Source organism: Nicotiana attenuata, unplaced genomic scaffold (genome assembly GCF_001879085.1).
Source record: "Nicotiana attenuata strain UT unplaced genomic scaffold, NIATTr2, whole genome shotgun sequence".
Taxonomy (NCBI): domain Eukaryota; kingdom Viridiplantae; phylum Streptophyta; class Magnoliopsida; order Solanales; family Solanaceae; genus Nicotiana; species Nicotiana attenuata.
The window spans coordinates 315,086-333,989 of NW_017670462.1; the positions used below are offsets into that span (position 1 = coordinate 315,086).

The 18,904-nt window shown below is 34.4% G+C and overlaps 1 protein-coding gene across 1 annotated transcript; it reads left to right on the top strand.

The window, feature by feature from the left end:
- The first annotated feature begins 9,274 nt into the window (after positions 1–9,274).
- On the top strand, positions 9,275–14,510 carry LOC109239800 (transcription factor VIP1-like). Its single transcript, XM_019406395.1, has 4 exons — positions 9,275–10,055; positions 11,139–11,271; positions 13,832–13,916; positions 13,987–14,510. Exons 1-4 carry the CDS (start codon positions 9,463–9,465, stop codon positions 14,232–14,234), a joined length of 1,059 nt encoding a protein of 352 aa, XP_019261940.1. The 5' UTR covers positions 9,275–9,462; the 3' UTR covers positions 14,235–14,510.
- Positions 14,511–18,904: the final 4,394 nt, after the last annotated feature.

Here is an 18,904-nt window from a genome sequence, read left to right on the forward strand (position 1 = left end):
TAGAAAGGCCATCGCGTTCGCGAGCTAAGGGGGTGCGAACGCGAAGAGTAAAAGCTGGGGATTCAGAATTTGTTCTATGTGAACGCGTGGGAGCTAATGCGAACGCGATGAAGGAATTTGTAAGGCTACGCATTCGCGAGGGCCTGTACACGAACACGGGGAGGAAAAATTTGGCCAAACCCCCCCCCCTCGGGTCAAATAACACTATGCGTTCGCGATGGGGTAATGCGAACGCGATGAAGGACCAACTCAAGGCATCGCGAACGCGGAAGAGGCGTCGCGAACGCGAAGAAGGAATTGTCTGTAACAGCTGAAACCCATTTTCTGCAACTTTTCTAAGTTTAAAACCACCCCGAACACCCCTGAAAACACTCCCGAGCCCTCGGGGCTCCTAACCAAACACACACACTAACTAAACAACCTCATACGAACTTAACCGTGCGATCAAATCGCCAAAATAACATCATAAACGAGGAATCAAACCTCAAAATCATCACTTTTTCTTCAAACTTCATAAACTTCAAATCTTAGATATTTAGGTCCGAAACACGTCAAATGGCGTCCGATTTCGACTAAATTTCACAGAAAGCGCTTAAACCATATATAAGACTTGTACCGGGCGTCGGAACCAAAATACGAGCCCGATACCACAGTCTTTTAATCAATTTTCATTTCCATTTTCCTTAATAATTTCAGAAAAATAATTTCACAGAAAAATTTATTTCTCGGGCTCTAGATCTCGGAATTCGACTCCGGGCATATGCCCGAGTCCCATATTTTTCTACGGACCCTCCGGGACCGTCAAATTACGGGTCCGGGTCCGTTTACCAAAAATGTTGACCAAAGTCAACTTTAATCATTTTAAAGCCACATTTTGAAATTTTTCACAGAATTTAACATATAAGCTTTCCAGCTACGCGCCCGGACTGCGCACGCAAGTCGAGGCAAGTAAAAATGAGGTTTTCAAGGCCTCGAAAGCACGGAATGAAAGAGAAAACAGGTGATGACCCTTTGGGTCATCACAACGTGACAGGCGAATACATGCCACTTTCCTGAGATGAGATCGTCCAAGGGGATAACAGCTATCGAATAACTAAGTATAGGGAGTAATTAAAAACATAAATAGTTTTAAAATATAACCAATAATGCGTGCCAAGTTTAGATGTGTTTCAAGGAATGGTTGCTTTACAGTTTACACAATCCAAAAAGGTCTGGGCCGTTAAAGATTCTTATTAAAATAAAGCTTCAAAAGGACAAAAAAGAAGAACAAAAGCAAAAATGAAAAAGTAGAAAAGTTAAAAAGATGAACTACGAAAGATTCTGTGAATCTTCCATTATTCGTTATTTGTATTTTCATCTTCTTTTTCTACAACAAAGAAGACAAAATATGGCGACGTTATGATAGGATAATATAATAACATGGTTGTGTATTAATTATATTCATAATGCTGTTGTTGTTTTCATTATTAATAAAATAAGATAAAGTTTAATTTAGTACTCAAAATGTTATATTTTCAACAACGTAAGTGTTCATAACTTAAATTGATTAAAAATATGAAGGCAGTAGCAAAGAGTTGCTATATATATATATATATATATATATATATAATGACACTATATAACCGCTCTAATAATATCGAAGCTAATGCGCTGTCTTATCTGCAAACAATATTCATATCCATAGCCGACAATGAACTTGTTGCTTTTGAAGAAATAATAGCCATCTATAAAGTTGTAGTCCATAATGTACTCATTATATTTACAAGTGTATTAAGGAGTAATTTAATTAGTTCTACCATAAAAGATTAGAACACACTTAAATTCATTGCATCTGTTCCTCGCTGTCGAATCATTGTTGGTGGACTTGCTAATGTCAAAACCATATAATTTTGCTAAGAGTGACAAACACTCATTGAATCACTTAAATAGAAAACAACAAATTGTCCTGTCTAGACGAAAATTCTTTAGCAATATTACTCCCCAATTATTTCGTGGTGATTATGTCAAGCAATTAAATAGTCAATTATTTTAGAGTTGGCCAAATAATTTAGTCCTTTCCATTCTAATTTGTATCTTCGTCCATCATTTCCGCTCCTTTTCTCCGATTTGATTCTGATTTTCTTTAAAGCAAACCAATTATAGTTTTTAACTTATTTTGCAATTGGCAATGAATATTATGAAAATTATTTAAAAAGGACCAATTTTATCCCATCCCTTTGTACATTTCTCCCCTTATATTTGTGGAAGCTTGTCGTTAATCAATATTTAAAAAGAAAGTTAATACTTGCTGCACAGCGAGCCAACTCCAGTCCTAAATATCATGGAAATATAAGAGTTTTGTGAGAATAATATCTCGATTGGTAGAACATTCGTCCTATTAACGTTTATGCATTAGACTATTTATTACTATGCATCAAGAATCGCAAGTTTTACACTATGTTTACTCTCTCTTATATTTTTTTTAAAAATTTTGTTTTTTTTGAATTTTGGGTTAACTATTTGACAATAAGCTTTATTTATAATATCTTGTTCTTTTCTATTTAAGAATCTGGTGGCATAGCATATTATTATGACTGTTATAAAATAAAGATTGTAAAGTAAATAAATCGAAGATAAGTATAGAGAGAGAGATTGACAGTATTATTCAACTTCAAACTCATGTACATAATGAATTGAAATCTCCTCTATTTATAGAAGAAAGGAAGTTGCTGTGTAAGTTGCTTGTAAGCTGCTATTCCAAGTTGTTGTGTAAGCAGCTTGTAAGTTGCTTGTAATTGCTTGCTACTGCAAGCTACTGTACATGTAAGCTGTTTGTAAGTTGCTACTGTACCAGATATAGATAATCTTCTACCGGGGGTAATATTTATCCATAACAGAGTACCGAAATAGCTTCTTCGGGAGGCTTATTTCCAATACAGTACTAAATAGATAAATATGTTTATGGGCGGCGTCCCATATGGATAAGCTTCTTCAGGAAGCTTATTTACAACGGGGTACTAAATGAACATCCATAATATAATATATATTTATAAAACTCCACCTTGGATGTTCATTAAAAGATAATACGCCTCGTTACAACCTTACTAGGAAAAACCCGTGGGGAAAAATCCAGTGAAGGGAAAAGATTACACATATTTAGTAATAGAAATTACTGGATGCCTCATTAAAAACCTTATAAGGAAAACCCTGTGGGAAAAACCTTAGTAACGGAAAAAGAGTACAACGCTTATTTACTCCCCCTGAAGAAAACCTTGTTTCAAATATTTGAGTCTCCGCATTTTAATCTTGTATCTGCATAATCAATACGATCTGCACCACCTTTGTTAGCATTACCAAGATACATAAGTGCACCAATTGCACTGACATAGAGTATTTCAGGACCAAGGAGTTCCTCATCCTCTTCTCGAGGTCGGAACGGATCCTTATTCACTTCAAGTGATTGAACCCCCATTGGTGTACTTAATGAGTGCGCTTTGTCCGTGTAAAAACGTTTAAAAACCCTTTGTGTATAGGTAGATTGATGTATAAAGATCCCGTCTACTAAATGTTCAATTTGTAGACCAAGACAAAGTCTTTTTTCTTTTCAAGATCTTTCAACGCAAATTCTTTCTTAAGATATTCAATTGCCTTTTGGAGCTCTTTTTCTTTCAGCAAATATTCATTGATGCGATTATACCACATGCGCCTAGATTGCTTTAAATCGTACAAAGAACTTTGTAACTTGATCGAGTACATTTCTCGAGACTTTGAATTATATGCTTCAAGCATTTTAAATCCTTCAGGGATCTTCATATAGACTTAATCAAATGAGTCATATAGGTTATGCCTTGCATTTAAATGACATGACATCTTCAGGTGTCTGGACTACAGGTATGATCCTCACAAACTTTTATAATATTGTGCACTATATTGTATCAAATATATCGCTGACGACCATTTCATATCGGTTCGCAAGCGACATAACTTGTTGAGATCTCATCACTTTCTTTATTTTCAGGTACCTAAACTTCTTCAGGAGTTTCATGAAATGTTATGTCGTGGGCTCTTCTAGAGTTTATTTCCTCCTTATTATGATCATTTTGATCATTTGCTCCTATCATTTTCAAGAATTGTTACCTTTGGAACCGATTGGTCTGCCACGGTTCATGCGTACAGTAAACTCCATCCTTCAGGGACTTTAATTTTAATAGGAGCATTTGCAGTTGAAATATGATATTTAATTTTGGATCAGCAAATGCTTCTAGCATTGACTTGAATTGTCTTCTGAGCGAGGATCATACTAATGATTCGATTCATATAACATATTTTTCTACTGCTTATTCCATCCCCCTAATGTTAGAAAAACTAACATATATCCCAAATCTTCTTTGGGAAACCTATCTTTGTGCTTTGTGGTAGAGAAATTAATCATATACCACACATCATAACTTATTAGATAGTATACATATTTGGTTTTTGATCCCAAATTAAATGTGAAGGGAGGACTTATCATATCTTGTTGGTCTGATGCATACAAGTGTTGTTTTATGCATTTTTTTAGAAAATCTTAGACCAACACATGAAGTTTTATCCTCATAAGTAATAGTTTGCCCATTAATAGGAGGTATTCAAAGCTAAACCGGCCTGTATATAAACCAGCGTTATCAAGATGAATTGTCTTGATTTCATAATCTGAAAATTATGCTCTTAATTGAGAAAAGTAATTTTAAATGCCAAACTGCAGGTTGACAATAATCGCACATGTAACCATCTTATATATGCATCTATAAGTGGTTCACATGATAGGTGAATGGGCCCATATTCACCTTTTATATATTTCAGAATTAGGGGTCTTAGTCCCAACTTTAGATAGTATAATCAATATATTATGAGAACAAGCAACACAAATAATTCTTGAAGAATCTTCGAGTTCTTCAGTTAATGCTTATCTGAATTCTCAAATAGCTCATTCAAAAATGGCAAATTATAACTTCAAGTTTATCATGGCATGTGCTATCTCTTAGTAAACTTCTGGTTTACTATGGCATAAAGTTTTGTATTAGTAAACTTCTTATTTACTGTGGCTACTTTTATATCAGCAAATTTCTGATTTAGTGTAGCTACTTTTGCCTCAGTAAAACTCTGATTTACTATGACTGTTTTTGTATTGGCAAAATACATAACTTACCCCCTGAACTATGGACCAAATCTCTGTTATACACTTTTTGCGAACGAAAATTACTTTACACGCTTAACCTTTTCGAAGTGTGCCTAAGACACATCATATTTTGCAGCAGGCGCACGCGTGTTTTACACCTAAAAGAGGCGAGTGAATGGTAAATTTTTGGGTCAAAACCATTATGTGAATGCCACATATCCAGCCTTTTCTATTTTTTAAATTTTCTTGAGTCATTTCTTATTTTTGCTATTTTTAATTATTATATCTCGAAATAATTGTGTCTCTTCCACGCCTCCCCCTCGTCCAACCACTCCACCCATTCCCTAGACACTCACATTTCTCTTCTCCATAAATTAAGCTCTGAAACGCCGAAATAATTCTAGATCTAAATATAAATTCTAAATTAAATATTCATCTCCTCCAAGATTGACTGAAATGTTTTTAGATTTGCTGAACACCCACCTTTCTTGTTTTCATATCTGCTAAAATCAGTTCATTTACTTTGCGTCACAATTTTCTTACGTTTTCCCAAATCCTTTACCACAGGAAATCGATTCTTTTACCTTAGCAACTTTGTGGTTTAAAATCATATACCTAGTATAGTATTAGATTATGGTTTTGTTTATTTTTTTTGCCAAAGGTCAAGAATTGGGTTTTGAAGTTCAACAATGGCAGGAGAGAAGATAATAAATTAAATATACTTTAATACGAGTATACAAGCTGATAATGGTTCCCTTCTCTACTATCTGCCTGACTATAATCCTTCCAGTGCTGGATTTATGTCACAATTAATATGATGATGATTAATAATTTTGTTTCTAGATCAGGCATCCGGTGGAGTGCCATAAAAAACTCAATGTTTTGTGCAATTTCTGTTTTTGGGCGTAAAGAAATAGGGTTATGGTGTTTATGAATTTTGTTCTAAAACATAATGTTGATGGTGATGGTTTTTATGACAATGGTGGTGATAAGGTGGTGGCAATAGTGATTTTAATGGCAGAGAAACCTCTAATAGAAGATGACCAAAAGTAGGAATTGGGGAAGATGAGAGACGGGTTGGGGAGGGGGATGCTTTTATTTATTTATTTAAGAAAGAATCATTAATTAAGGTGTAAATTAAGGTTTTTTTTTGTTAAGACATGTGTCACGACCTTTTTGGTGTGTGATATCAAGCATATTTTAACAAACTGGTCAACAAAAAAGTGGTGTATTTTGACGCACTCTGGAAAGATTGAGTGTGTAAAATAATTTTCGTCCGTAAAAAGTGTGTAACAGGGATTTGGTCCATAATTTAGGGGGTAACTTATGTATTTTCCCTTTTGCATTAGTAAACTTCTGGTTTACTGTGATACATGATGTAGTACAAACTGAAAAATAAGGCAGGTAACTTCTAGCATACATATTATTTTACCCCGTATGATTGTGGAAACATGGAGATTTTCAATCTTCCATTCATTTGTAGTCTCGATATGATAGCCATTCGTGTTAGTAAACTTCGGGTTTACTACAACATATATTTTGACTATAATCATATAATATGAATGACATATTTGTATATAAGCTCTTCGAAAGACTTCATTTATTATCCACAATCTAATATTATTCGGACATTACTGGTGCCATGTGTCTTCTAGACAAACAGTTAGCTCTTCAGGAGTTGTTGATAGATTTTGTACTACCAAATATTGCTCAGATACTTCTGGTATCATGAGAGAAAATCATAATCAAATAAACAATATAAAACAACTGTTTTGGAAAACTTTAATTGTGTTACTTCTCCAGGAGAAAATATAAAATACGCAATATTGAGTATATATTCTCTCAATCAAATTACTTCTTCTGGAGGTGAATTGAAATATATTTACATCAAGAGAGCATTCATATTTACGAGCTTTATTAATATTATCACATTCACTTCAAGATGGATTAATATTTATCAAAAGTTCTCATCCTTTAGGGAACGGAACATAATTATCTGAAAATGCATTAATCACACTAAATTATGTGATGTCTTAGAACCTCTTTTACGATTATACTGCTTCAGGAGCAAATCGAGGCATGTAATATAGAGAATATTTCTCTAGTTTATCCTCAATTGTAACCATAGAAAGCTTAGGCATATACCACTTCTGATGGTTACCAAAATTTAGTTACAATGAGATATGCGAAACATAAGCACTTCTGGTGGTTGTATATTTCTTGCAAACTCTGCTGGAGATTAAGTGGATCTAACAATGTTATCCACTTTGCAACCCTTTATTAAGATAATAATGATGAAAATAAATACTAAAACAATTATTGTATACGTAACACATAACCAAGCAGGCGATGATAAAGATATTAAAATATAAGCAAAAGGCTCAAATTACTTTACACAAATTTGGCCACTCCAAACGTAATTGATATCCACATCACCACTACCAAGAAGAAAAGCTCACCACCTCAAGGATATAATCTGCCTTATGATGCTCGGAATGAACAAGATCTAACCACGGACGTAAGGGCGTCGCCTTACATCGGAGATGAACATTTACACAAAATTGGTCACTCCAGACGTAAGCGATATCCACATCACTACACAGACGTAAGAGCGTCGCCTTACATCGGAGATGAACACTGAAATAGAAATTAAATTCGAAGTAAGTGCTCAAAATTGTAGAGTCTCATGCTGATAACGTGTTATAAAATAAAGATTATACAGTAAATAAATTGAAGACAAGTATAGAGAGAGAGATTGATGTATTATTCAACTTCAAACTCATGTACATAATGCACTGAAATCTCCTCTATTTATAGAAGAAAGGAAGTTGTTGTGTAAGCTGCTACTGCAAGTTGCTGTGTAAGCTGCTTGTAAGTTGCTTGTAAGCTGCTACTGTACCAGATATAGATAATCTTCTATCGGGGATAATATTTATCTATAACGGAGTACCGGAATGATAAGCTTTGTCGGGAGGCTTATTTCCAATAGAGTACTAAATAGATAAACATATTTATGGCGGAGTCCCATATGGATAAGCTTCTTAAGGAAGCTTATTTATTACGGAGTACTAAATGAACATCCATAATATAATATATATTTATAAGAATGATTACATAGTTGAATCAATTCTTGTATGTGTTTTTGCTTTTGAATTTGAAAAAATTCTAACATATTTCCTTTCCACATTTTTACAAGTTTTATATTCCCTTATTTTGAAAAGATAAGGACTTCCTCTATCTTATATTATGTGTCATGTTTCTCTTTTACACGTCCCTTAAGAAATATTACTACTTGACGAAAGGGAACAAACAACCTTTCATTTTCGGGTTTATAGATTGGATTCGGTCAGCCTCACGACATAATCAGAGTGAGGCTTTGGCCCCGCCCCGGGCTGGCTTCTTGGGAAGCCCGTTCCCACCGCGCTCACGGCCGGGCTGGCTTGTCTTCGATAGTGGGAATTCTCCGATCAACCATCCACTCTCGAGATTCATATTGATCAATAGATCTCTGTGTCCTGCCAGTTCGCTAAGTAGACTCACTCTACCGAGGGGCACGCCCGCGCTTTTTCGAAGAATCTTGCACCCATGGGCATACGGCCTGGTAGGCCTTCCTTTTCCGCCGGAGCTTCATGGGCGTTGCCCTGTTCCCCAATCAGATGTTTGGATGTGAGCTATATTCCGCAAGGATCCAAACGGGCGTATGGCCTTGCCTTGCCATTTATCCTCTTTTCCCGTGTGACTAGGAATGCTCAGTGACAACCTCTCAATTGTCACAGCCTGGCCTCTCTTGCTGCCACGGTAGCACCTACTGTGGTCAGCACCAATCGTGTTCGGGCAACGAGACTTACACTCATTCACATTGGTTCATCCTAATTAGGGAAGGGATTGGACTATTCTACCCTTATTTATGTCTTAAGATATAATTCCTCTTCATTGAATATTTATTTTATTTATATGTTATTTTCATCTTCAAGAACAATTATTACTAAGGGTAAAAAAGAAAAAAATAATTAATTTTGTCTTGAACTTTTAAAATAATAAATAATTTAAGATAACTATTTTTAATAAACACGACTGTTAGTACGACAAAGTTTCCTATATATAGTCCATAAAACACTAGTAAAACCTCTTATAGTAAGGCTTGGACCTTGAAGTTAACTGTTGCTGACAACTCCAACAAATTATAAACCCCATGTGAGTTTGCTCTTTTTTCCAACTGCCGCTCTTCCCCTGGGTCCCACTCCACCCCCTTTCTTCTTCTTTCTCTCTTTCCCTTCCCAAAATCAAAACCTCAGAAACTCCACAAAGAATTGGGCCAGTTCTAAATGGACCCGAAGTTCAGCGGAAAGCCTATACCCATCCCATTTCTAGCGGGTCGGACCGACCTTGATCAGATGCCGGATACTCCGACCCGTATAGCACGTCATCGGCGGGCCCAATCGGAGACTTTCTTCCGGCTCCCGGACTTCGACGATGATATCCTCTTAGACGACGTCGTAGCTGACTTCAATCTGGATATTTCAGCGCCGTCGCTATCCCCTTCTGCTGATACTCATATGCAACCGGCCAATTCTGCTGACTCGTCGTCGACCCGTGGACCGGGATTGATGTCCGGACCGGGCGCTAATAATAACACTAGACCGTTGAATCATTTTCGGAGTTTATCAGTTGACGCCGACTTTTTTGATGGTTTGGAGTTTGGAGCGACCACGCCGGGGGCGGCGGAGGAGGAGGAGAAGAAGGTGTTCGGCTCCGGTTCGGTTTCTGGTTCGGGTAATCGACACAGGCATAGCAATTCGATGGACGGATCATTTTCAACGGCGTCTTTTGAGGCGGAGTGTAGCAGCTCCGTTAAGAAAGCTATGGCTCCTGATCGCCTTGCTGAGTTGGCTTTGATTGATCCCAAGAGAGCCAAAAGGTTTGGACTTCTCTATTTTTTGTTTTTTGTTTTTTATACATTTGTTGTGTGATGTTTTTTTTACTTGGAATTATACTTAGCTCTAATGATTAGTATTTAGGAGGAAATGTCTCTTCAAATCATTTGGTTCTTTGAAAATTTCTGGAGAAAATGTAGGGAACTAGATGGTCGCTATATATCTTGGTTTGAAGTGATTTGCTGTTTCTTTGGAAGGCCAAAATTGTCTATTTTTAGTTGTAAGGAGATTTTTTTTGGATGAAGTAATAACCTTCTATTTACGAAGGGCATAAAGCATAATATACCAGGAGTATACCAAAAAGTAGAATCTGTAGGACACTCAATCTTCTATACATATAAAAGAGAAGAAAAGCAAAGAATACGAGTTAAAGGAGGAGGTAGAATTATGATATTAGAAACCATATCCTTTTTTCGGTGAAATTGTATGTGATCAATATTCTCAAACTCAAATCAATGGAAGAGAAGAAATGCATATGATTTGAGAAAGAAGAAGTATGTTGGTGATCATTTGCAACAATTCTCTATTGTGGAAAATGAAATAAGTTTCCACTAAATTATATGTGAATGGCCAGGATATTAAACAGCGGAAACAAGTAAACTTTATATATTCAAAAAAGGAAGAAGGGATTGGAGGGAAGGGAGGGAGAACTATACTACTTAAAAGCAGTCTAGTAGAGGCTCCTAACAGAAAAGCCGGATTACTGAGAATGAAAAGATGCTATTGTACCTTGTATGCTGATTTACGATGAAAGAGAATGGTGTTCTACTATACTGTATATCTTTAGTGAAGTGGTGTTACCTGAATGGTAGGAGGCGGGGAAATTCAGAAATTACTGATGACATCTCATTGTCAACATAGCAATCTGAAAATTTCAGCACAAAAGGTTATACTGTGTCATTTCTCTTTGTTACATAGCATCGTGTCCCAGCATTACTGTTTTGTCATTTGTACGTTTTCCATTTCCTAAAATACTAAGTCCCCTTGTGGCTTGTAGGTAAAGGTTCTAGCATTTAACTTAGTTTAAGCTTTTGTATAAACTCATCTTTGATTCTGCATTATTACAGGATTCTTGCAAACAGACAATCTGCTGCACGTTCAAAGGAGCGAAAAATTCGTTACACTAGTGAACTGGAGAGGAAGGTACAGACTCTGCAGACTGAAGCTACTACTCTATCTGCCCAAATCACTGTCCTGCAGGTATGAAATAGACAAAGAATTTATGCAATACTCTTCATGGTTATCAAATTTTGCTGTATAAAGTGACCTGAAAATTTCAATAGCTTCTCATGTTTACATACGTTGAACAAAGAGCATATGCAATATGATCATGGTAAAGAACTCCAAAAAGTTTTGAGAGAACTGTGCAATCAATAACAAAGTAACTGGGAAAGAAATGTTGGCGTATAATAAAAAGCTCAATGCAACCTGGATGGTCATTACCAAGTCAGTGAAGCGACCTTTGGCTTGTTAGTAATCGGGGTAGGTTATTTCAAAGAAATTAACCCTTTTGTCATCAGAGAAGCTTGGATTTAGTGTTGTTATTGGGGTAACTATACCCATCTACCACTAAACTATTATCACTAGATTGATAGCAATATTTTCCGTTTCTTCCCGTTGTTTATTTATTTTGGATTCTTTTTGACTGAATGAGTATTATGTTCATATTCCTGTCATGCAAGTGATGTAGAATGCTTAGGGCTAATAATGCAAACGGAGAACCGTAGAAGAATGATATGGTGCCAGTGCTAGGGAACAGGGTCAGGCAGGCAGCCATGGGGAAGGAAGGGAGTACTACAGCTAAGAAAGAGCGGAAATGGAGAAGTGGGAGTGCTAGTGCTATATGCGGAGGGTGCTGTTGCTTGCAATGGAGGGAGGGAGCTAGTGGTTTTGAGGGGAATACTGGAGAAAGGTGAGATAGCGCGGTGTAGGACAGTTAGAATGGTATGGCATCACCCCCCCCCCCCCCCCCAAAAAAAAAAAAAAACATACAAAAAAAAGGGAACTTTAAAGATGAGAAATGTCAACCCCGCACATGCTGGTTGACTAATTGGTCAGTCACGTATCTTTTGGCAAGACCAATATAATTTTTTAATAGACAATTTAGAATACAACACGTCAAAAGTTGGGTTGGTGGAATAAACTAGCTAAACCTAATATTAAAAATAAGAGTAGGGTTACCAATTTAGTAAAGACCTCCAAGTTTGCCTATAATCTCTGAAACCAAATAACAAAGAAACTGAAAATGAAATTTAAGTAATACTAATGTAATTTTTGTCTGTGAAGTAACACCATAGAGGGGAATTGTCATTGGAATAATATGAATTTAGGTTGTAAATTTAATTGATAGGATCACAGTCCCTGCTAGCTGAACTTGTGAACTAAGAATGCAAAAGGAGAATTTTGGAAATTCCATTCCCTATCCATCAATTAAAATCCCTTTTGTACCCATTTTCCTTTTTTTAGAAAGGAAGAATTTTGGTGCTGAAAAGGCAGAATTATAGATTCAGACTTTGGAACCGAAACTAGAAATTTTTTGGAAAATCAAGTAAGGCAAGTGAGCTCTAGCAAAGAACTTCAGGAAATTTCATCAAATAGATGGAGGGTTTGCAGTACTCATTTCAATTTCGATTCTGATTGACAGTTTATTAGATATTATTTGTACCTGGGTTTCAGTTGTTTTTTGAGTTTTTTCTTTTTCTCAACTAGTTGTTTTAGTTTAAAATTGATAAGCTGGAATAAACTGCTGGAGCTAAAATTGCATCTGATATTTTACATTGCTTCAAAATTTCCCACTGTTAAAATCTTGTATTACAATAATATATATCTTCTTCAATGTGTCCTTTCTCCTTTTTTTATCCTTACACGGATCTCCTATGTTCCTCATCACTGCATAATATAGATAATATGGGTCAATTGCATCTATTACATGCATATATTAAATGTAATGATGTGGAAGAAGCTGATGTGGAAGAAGCTTTGTCGGTCATGGTTTTTTAAGATGTAGGCTCCAAACTTTTGCTTTTCAATTACCCACTTCTATGCCTGTAGATTACACTTAAATTTCCTAGCGTAATTGCAAGCCGGTTCTCTAAACTGGTTCTGACTTCAAATTATTGTGGAAATCATAATTTTTCCTAGGATGTAAGGAAAATTTTCAGTCAAACCTTTTCTTTTCCACCGCTAGCTGGTCAGGCAATTAGGCTCTTCTAAGCGGTTGCACCTCTCTTTGGTGCTAATTAATGAATGTTGTTTATTGAGGAATAGTCATCATATATTAACAGGTTCTTTGTTATTAGTATTTTGTTTTCTAGCATCATTAGAATATCTGAGTATGGTATCCTGCTAGCTTCTCGCAATAAAATCCTACTGCAATCTAATTCCATTGCTCTGGTTGGAGATTCATCTTCTTTTCACTCTTCTCTTTGTCGTTGAGTATGGATCTGACTACCACAACATCATGCATATATAGTTGTGTGACACAGCCTCCAGTTTGAGGGGTGCTTTTGAACTTTTTCCACTTATTTTCTTTTTGGCGGTAACATACAATAGGACAATCCATTTATCATGACACACATATTCTGTGCGCGCAAAATTGCAGTTTCAAGCTGTGTGCATTTCTTTAGATATGTATCAACTGTATTTCTGTGTTGCTGAATGGAACATTATCAATGCAAATTATGCTATTGCTAACGCACTGTCGAAAAAGACCGTAACATTTCCTTGATCACTTTCATACCATTTTTGTATGATGATGCAGAGAGACAATAGTGGATTGACTACTGAGAACAAAGAACTCAAACTACGGTTGCAAGCTTTGGAACAACAAGCACATCTTAGAGATGGTATGCCTGTTTAATAGCTTGATATAATTTTCACTGGTTTATTTTATTGACATGAGTGAATATTTTCCAGCACTGAACGAGGCTTTGAGGGAAGAACTGCAGCGGCTTAAGATAGCAGCTGGCCAAATTCCAGGCACCAATGGAAACAGGGGGCCACGTCCGCACTTCCCTCCCCAGCCACAGTCATTTGTCCAATGTGGTAGTCACCATGCGCAACAGCAGCAGCAGCAGCAGCACATGCCTCATTCTACCACAACTACCCAGAATATCGGTGGGCAGGCCCAACCTAGCTTCATGAACTTCAATAACAGGGGTTGAAAATGTTAAAAGGGAACATAATTAGCATAGAGCCTTGTATATATTGATATGAAATGGATAGTGTTACAGGCTGTGAGTGCATGTTACTCAGATCATTTGTACCATTGTCAATACTAGTTACTTTAATGCTATAGGAGAAACTTGTTGAAACAGCACCTAGATATTGTTTGACAACATCTTTTATGTGATGGCTATCATAATTTTATTATTTGTGCGGTCACCAGTTGTTAACACTACATTTTGATCTCAATTAAATAAACCTTGCTGGTGATTAAATTCTTTACCGTTGAGCTAGAAAATTGCTCCTGCAGGCATGATCTTCGATTATGGAAATAAATTTGCAGTTTTTTCTCTCTATCTATTTAATGGCATCAACCACTCCTAACTGGACAACCTCCTACTAGACTCTTGAATGCTTTCAATTGAGGATGATAAGATTTTAGAGTGGACTTCAGATTTGAAAAGCAATAACCCAAAGGGATTTTTTCATTCCTATACACTATTGGAAACTTTATTACCCTAAATATTCATGTTTAGTAAATTACCCTACCTACACAAGTTTTGTTTATAAAATATATACATTCCACATTAAAATGCTCCTAATCCATTATTAGTGCATTCAATTAAGGAATTTAGTTACACCCTTTACCTTTTTTTTTTCTCTTCTTCTCTTTCCTTATTTTTCTGATGCAAAGTTATATCACCCTTTAACTTTAATTTGTACCTGTAAACGAATATATGATGCCCAGGAGGTGGGGGAGTAAAACAACCCTTTAACTCTTGGAGAAGTTTTGTTCTCTCTCTCTAGCTAGTTTAATTTTTCAAGTCCTTTTATTTCTTATCATCCACTGCTGGAGTGGCATGCCAGTAAACAGGTTGTTTAGAAATGCAGTGTTGGGTCTTGCAATGGACTTCGTTCTCTTATTTTTAAATGCATAGAAGGTATATTGGGAGATTTTCTTTAGTACATTACTGAAGCAGCAGAGTGCTCTGTAGCCCATGGAATTTGTCGCCTGAAGTAAAATATCATTAAAAAAATCCAGGGATGCAAAGTTACGAAAAGAAGAGACACAAAACTTATAAAGCGGAGTGATGGTGAGACATTTTCCGGAAAAGCATGAGAAGTACCATCATCAATTACAGAATTAGATCTGGATAAAATTAGACGAAGCAGAAATCCAAAACAGATGAACCTGAGTCCATTCATATTGGATGATTTGAATAACAAATCGTCTAAATTAAAAGAGACCGAAAAAATCCCAAAGCTTATGTCATGGTCTTGTAAAACTTATCTACAACTTTCATACATTATTTATACAGTTATATACAACTACAATATCATACAACTTAAACACAATATCTATACAAATTTTATACAATATGTCTTTTGTATATTTTGTATCTGATTTATACATAGCAAAAACAAGTTTCATACAACTAATTATATATTATACAACTTATCTACAACTTCATATATTATTTCTACCCAGTTAAATACAACTACAATAACAGACAACTTAAATACAAAATTTATACAATATGTCTTTTGTATATTTTATATTTGATTTGTACATAGTAAAAACAAATTTCATACAACTAATTATATATTATACAACTTATCTACAACTTATTTACAATTTTCATACATTATTCCTACTCAGTTATATACAACTACAATATCATACAACTTAAATATAATTTTTATACAATATTGTTCAACTTCCATACAATAATTAAATAATATATATATATACACACACACACACACACACACACAACATAATACAATTAACGTAATAATATNATATATATATATATATATATATATATATATATATATATATATATATATATATATATATATATATATATATATATCACAACAGAATATAATTTTTCTATAATTTTACTACAATTACGTAAATATAATGTACGGCAAAGGGCCAAATATACCCCTCTACTTTCAAATATTGTTTACCTGTACCCTTCGTTATACCATTGGGCTATCCATACCCCTACCTCATACTCTGGACAAAAATCCCCTATTTTGGATGGAGTGCCACGTGGCAGCACCAGATTAAAATGACCCTTTTTTTTACCCAACACGTTTTACAAAAAACCCACAACCCGAACCATATTTTCATTTTTCGTTTTTTAAAGATTTTCTTTTTGTAAAGCTTAAAAAAAATTGCAAAATATTTTCGTTTTTTTGAACCGAGTAGATACTGAAAAGATTTTGCAAAACAAATTATAAAAACTGAAAAAAATCGTTTTTTAACAAAATATGTTTTTTTTGTAAAAACTGTAAAAACATATTTGTAAAAACTGAAAAAATTGTAAAAAGTGAAAGAAAAAGAAATTCTGTTTTTAACAAAATATTTTTGTTTTTTAAAAACTGAAAAATATTTCCAATAAAATATTTTCGTTTTTAGAAAAAAAAATTTTCATTTTTTTCAGTTTTTGAAAAGATTTTCTTCTTGTAAAAACTGAAAAAACAAAATTGTATAAAGTGAACTTTTTTTTAAAAAAACAGAAAAAAAATATTTTCGTTTTTTAAAAACTGAAAAAATTATTTTCAACAAAATATTTTCATTTTTGAAAAATATCTTTTTTGCATTTGTTTAGTTTTTTTTCAAAGGATTTTGTTTTGTAAAAACTGGAAAGTTTTTTTTGTAAAAACAGAAAAAAAATATTTTTTGTTTTTTAACAAAATATTTTTTTTTTTAGAAACTAAAATTTTTAAAAAAAAATTGGAAAAAAATGAAAATAGGGGTCGGGTTGTGGGTTTTTTTTAAAAACGGGTCGGGTGAAAACAGAAAATGAGTCGTTTTAATCTGGTGTTGCCACGTGGCACTCCATTCAAAATAGGGGTATTTTTGTTTCAAAGTATGACAGTAGGGGTATAGATTACCCAGTAGTATGACGGTAGGGGTATAGATAGCCCAATAGTATAACGAGGGATACAGGTAAACAATATTTGAAAGTAGAGGGATATATTTAGCCCTTTTCCGTATAATGTATATCACGTCTTCTTCTTCTTCTTGAGTTTCAATATGAAATTCAGCCAAAATCAAGTTTAATCTTCGCCAAAACACCCTCAAAATTGAGATATAAACTCCAAATCATATTCCCAATTGTTTGCAACAACACCCAATCCAAACAAATAATGGTTTTTTAAAACCCAAATTCGAATTCAAAGCTTCAGAGCTTTTTAATGGTTATCAATGATGGAATTGCTGCTCTCTTTTCCTTTGCTTTACATTACTGAAATCAGGGATTGAGAGATAGAGAGAGACGTAGAGAGAATTCCTTTGCTTTACGTAGATATCTTCTTCTTCATTGAAAATCAAGCTAATCAGAGACGTTAATGAAGATAGAATTTTGAATAACAGAAAATTTCTATCTGGTTTTTGAAGAAGAGATGAAATAGGCGTTAATGGAGGATTTCTGAGATTTGTGAAGAGAAAATCGCGGGTGAGTGCAAGATACGTGGGTGAGGGGGGTGGATGTGGAGAGAGAAACGTGGGGGAGTAGGAATATACGGTAGAGTTATTTTAGGACACTAATTAATATCATTAATTCCCTTAAAATGTACATAAATGGTAATTGGGTATATAAAATGTAATTATAGTACAACTTGAGTAGGGAGGGTAATATAGTTTCATATAGTGTGTAGGAATGTAAAAATTCCTAAAAAGAAATAAGAGTTATGTCAAGCTTGACAACTTTAGCTTATCAAAGTAAAAATAAGTAGATTTATTATTTGAACTATCGAGTAAATATGATTAACTTTGTGACAAATTATGTTCCCACTGATTAGCTTGTAGACCATGCACGCATTCTATTTATTATTTCAAAATAAAAAAAAAATAAAAAAAAAAATAGAGAACTCGAGTTGGAAGAAGTTAAATTCCTTGAACTGATCAAGCTACCAAAGTTCCTATTAATTTAAAAGTTGAATTTACAATGAATCTATTTTGACATTATTACAGAAGAAGATGCCATATACTCATAGGCGGTAGCCATGATTTCAACGCCAGAATTCATTGTTGCATTGCTACAAAAGATTAATTAATGAAACAAATAGCTGTATTAGACAAGAATATTTACACCAGCAAGTTAAACTTGGGACAATATCAACAGAAACAACAGTGATTAGTGGTCTTCATTAGATATAGCCTAACAGAAAAAATCTAAGTATCAGCCAATTTAAAGATTAATTAGTCACTTCCATATGTCAAGTGAATTTAGACAAGAATGTTGACACAAACTAACTTAAACTTGACATAATTCCTATAGGAAAAACAGTAAGATGGTGTTCTTCATTGCAGGAAAATTTTAAATTGAAGTATCAACCAATATAAAAGAAATTATGCCTTAAAACTATTTCATTTATCTTGTCGAGTAAAGTCTAAATCAAAATCAAGGTGGTCTTGAATTATCCTTTATCATCAGAAATGCTTATTGTTACATAGTTTGAGCATCCGGTACAAATTAATCGATTATAAGTAAATAAGTTTAAATTATATGCATTAATAGTATAAAAAATATGTAAGAAATATTTACAAAGTAGTGTAAGAAATATTTGCACAAGTAAACCTTAATAATAAATATTAATCGGTAACCTGGTAAAATGACAATAAAACTACATTAATATTGTAAAAAATGTT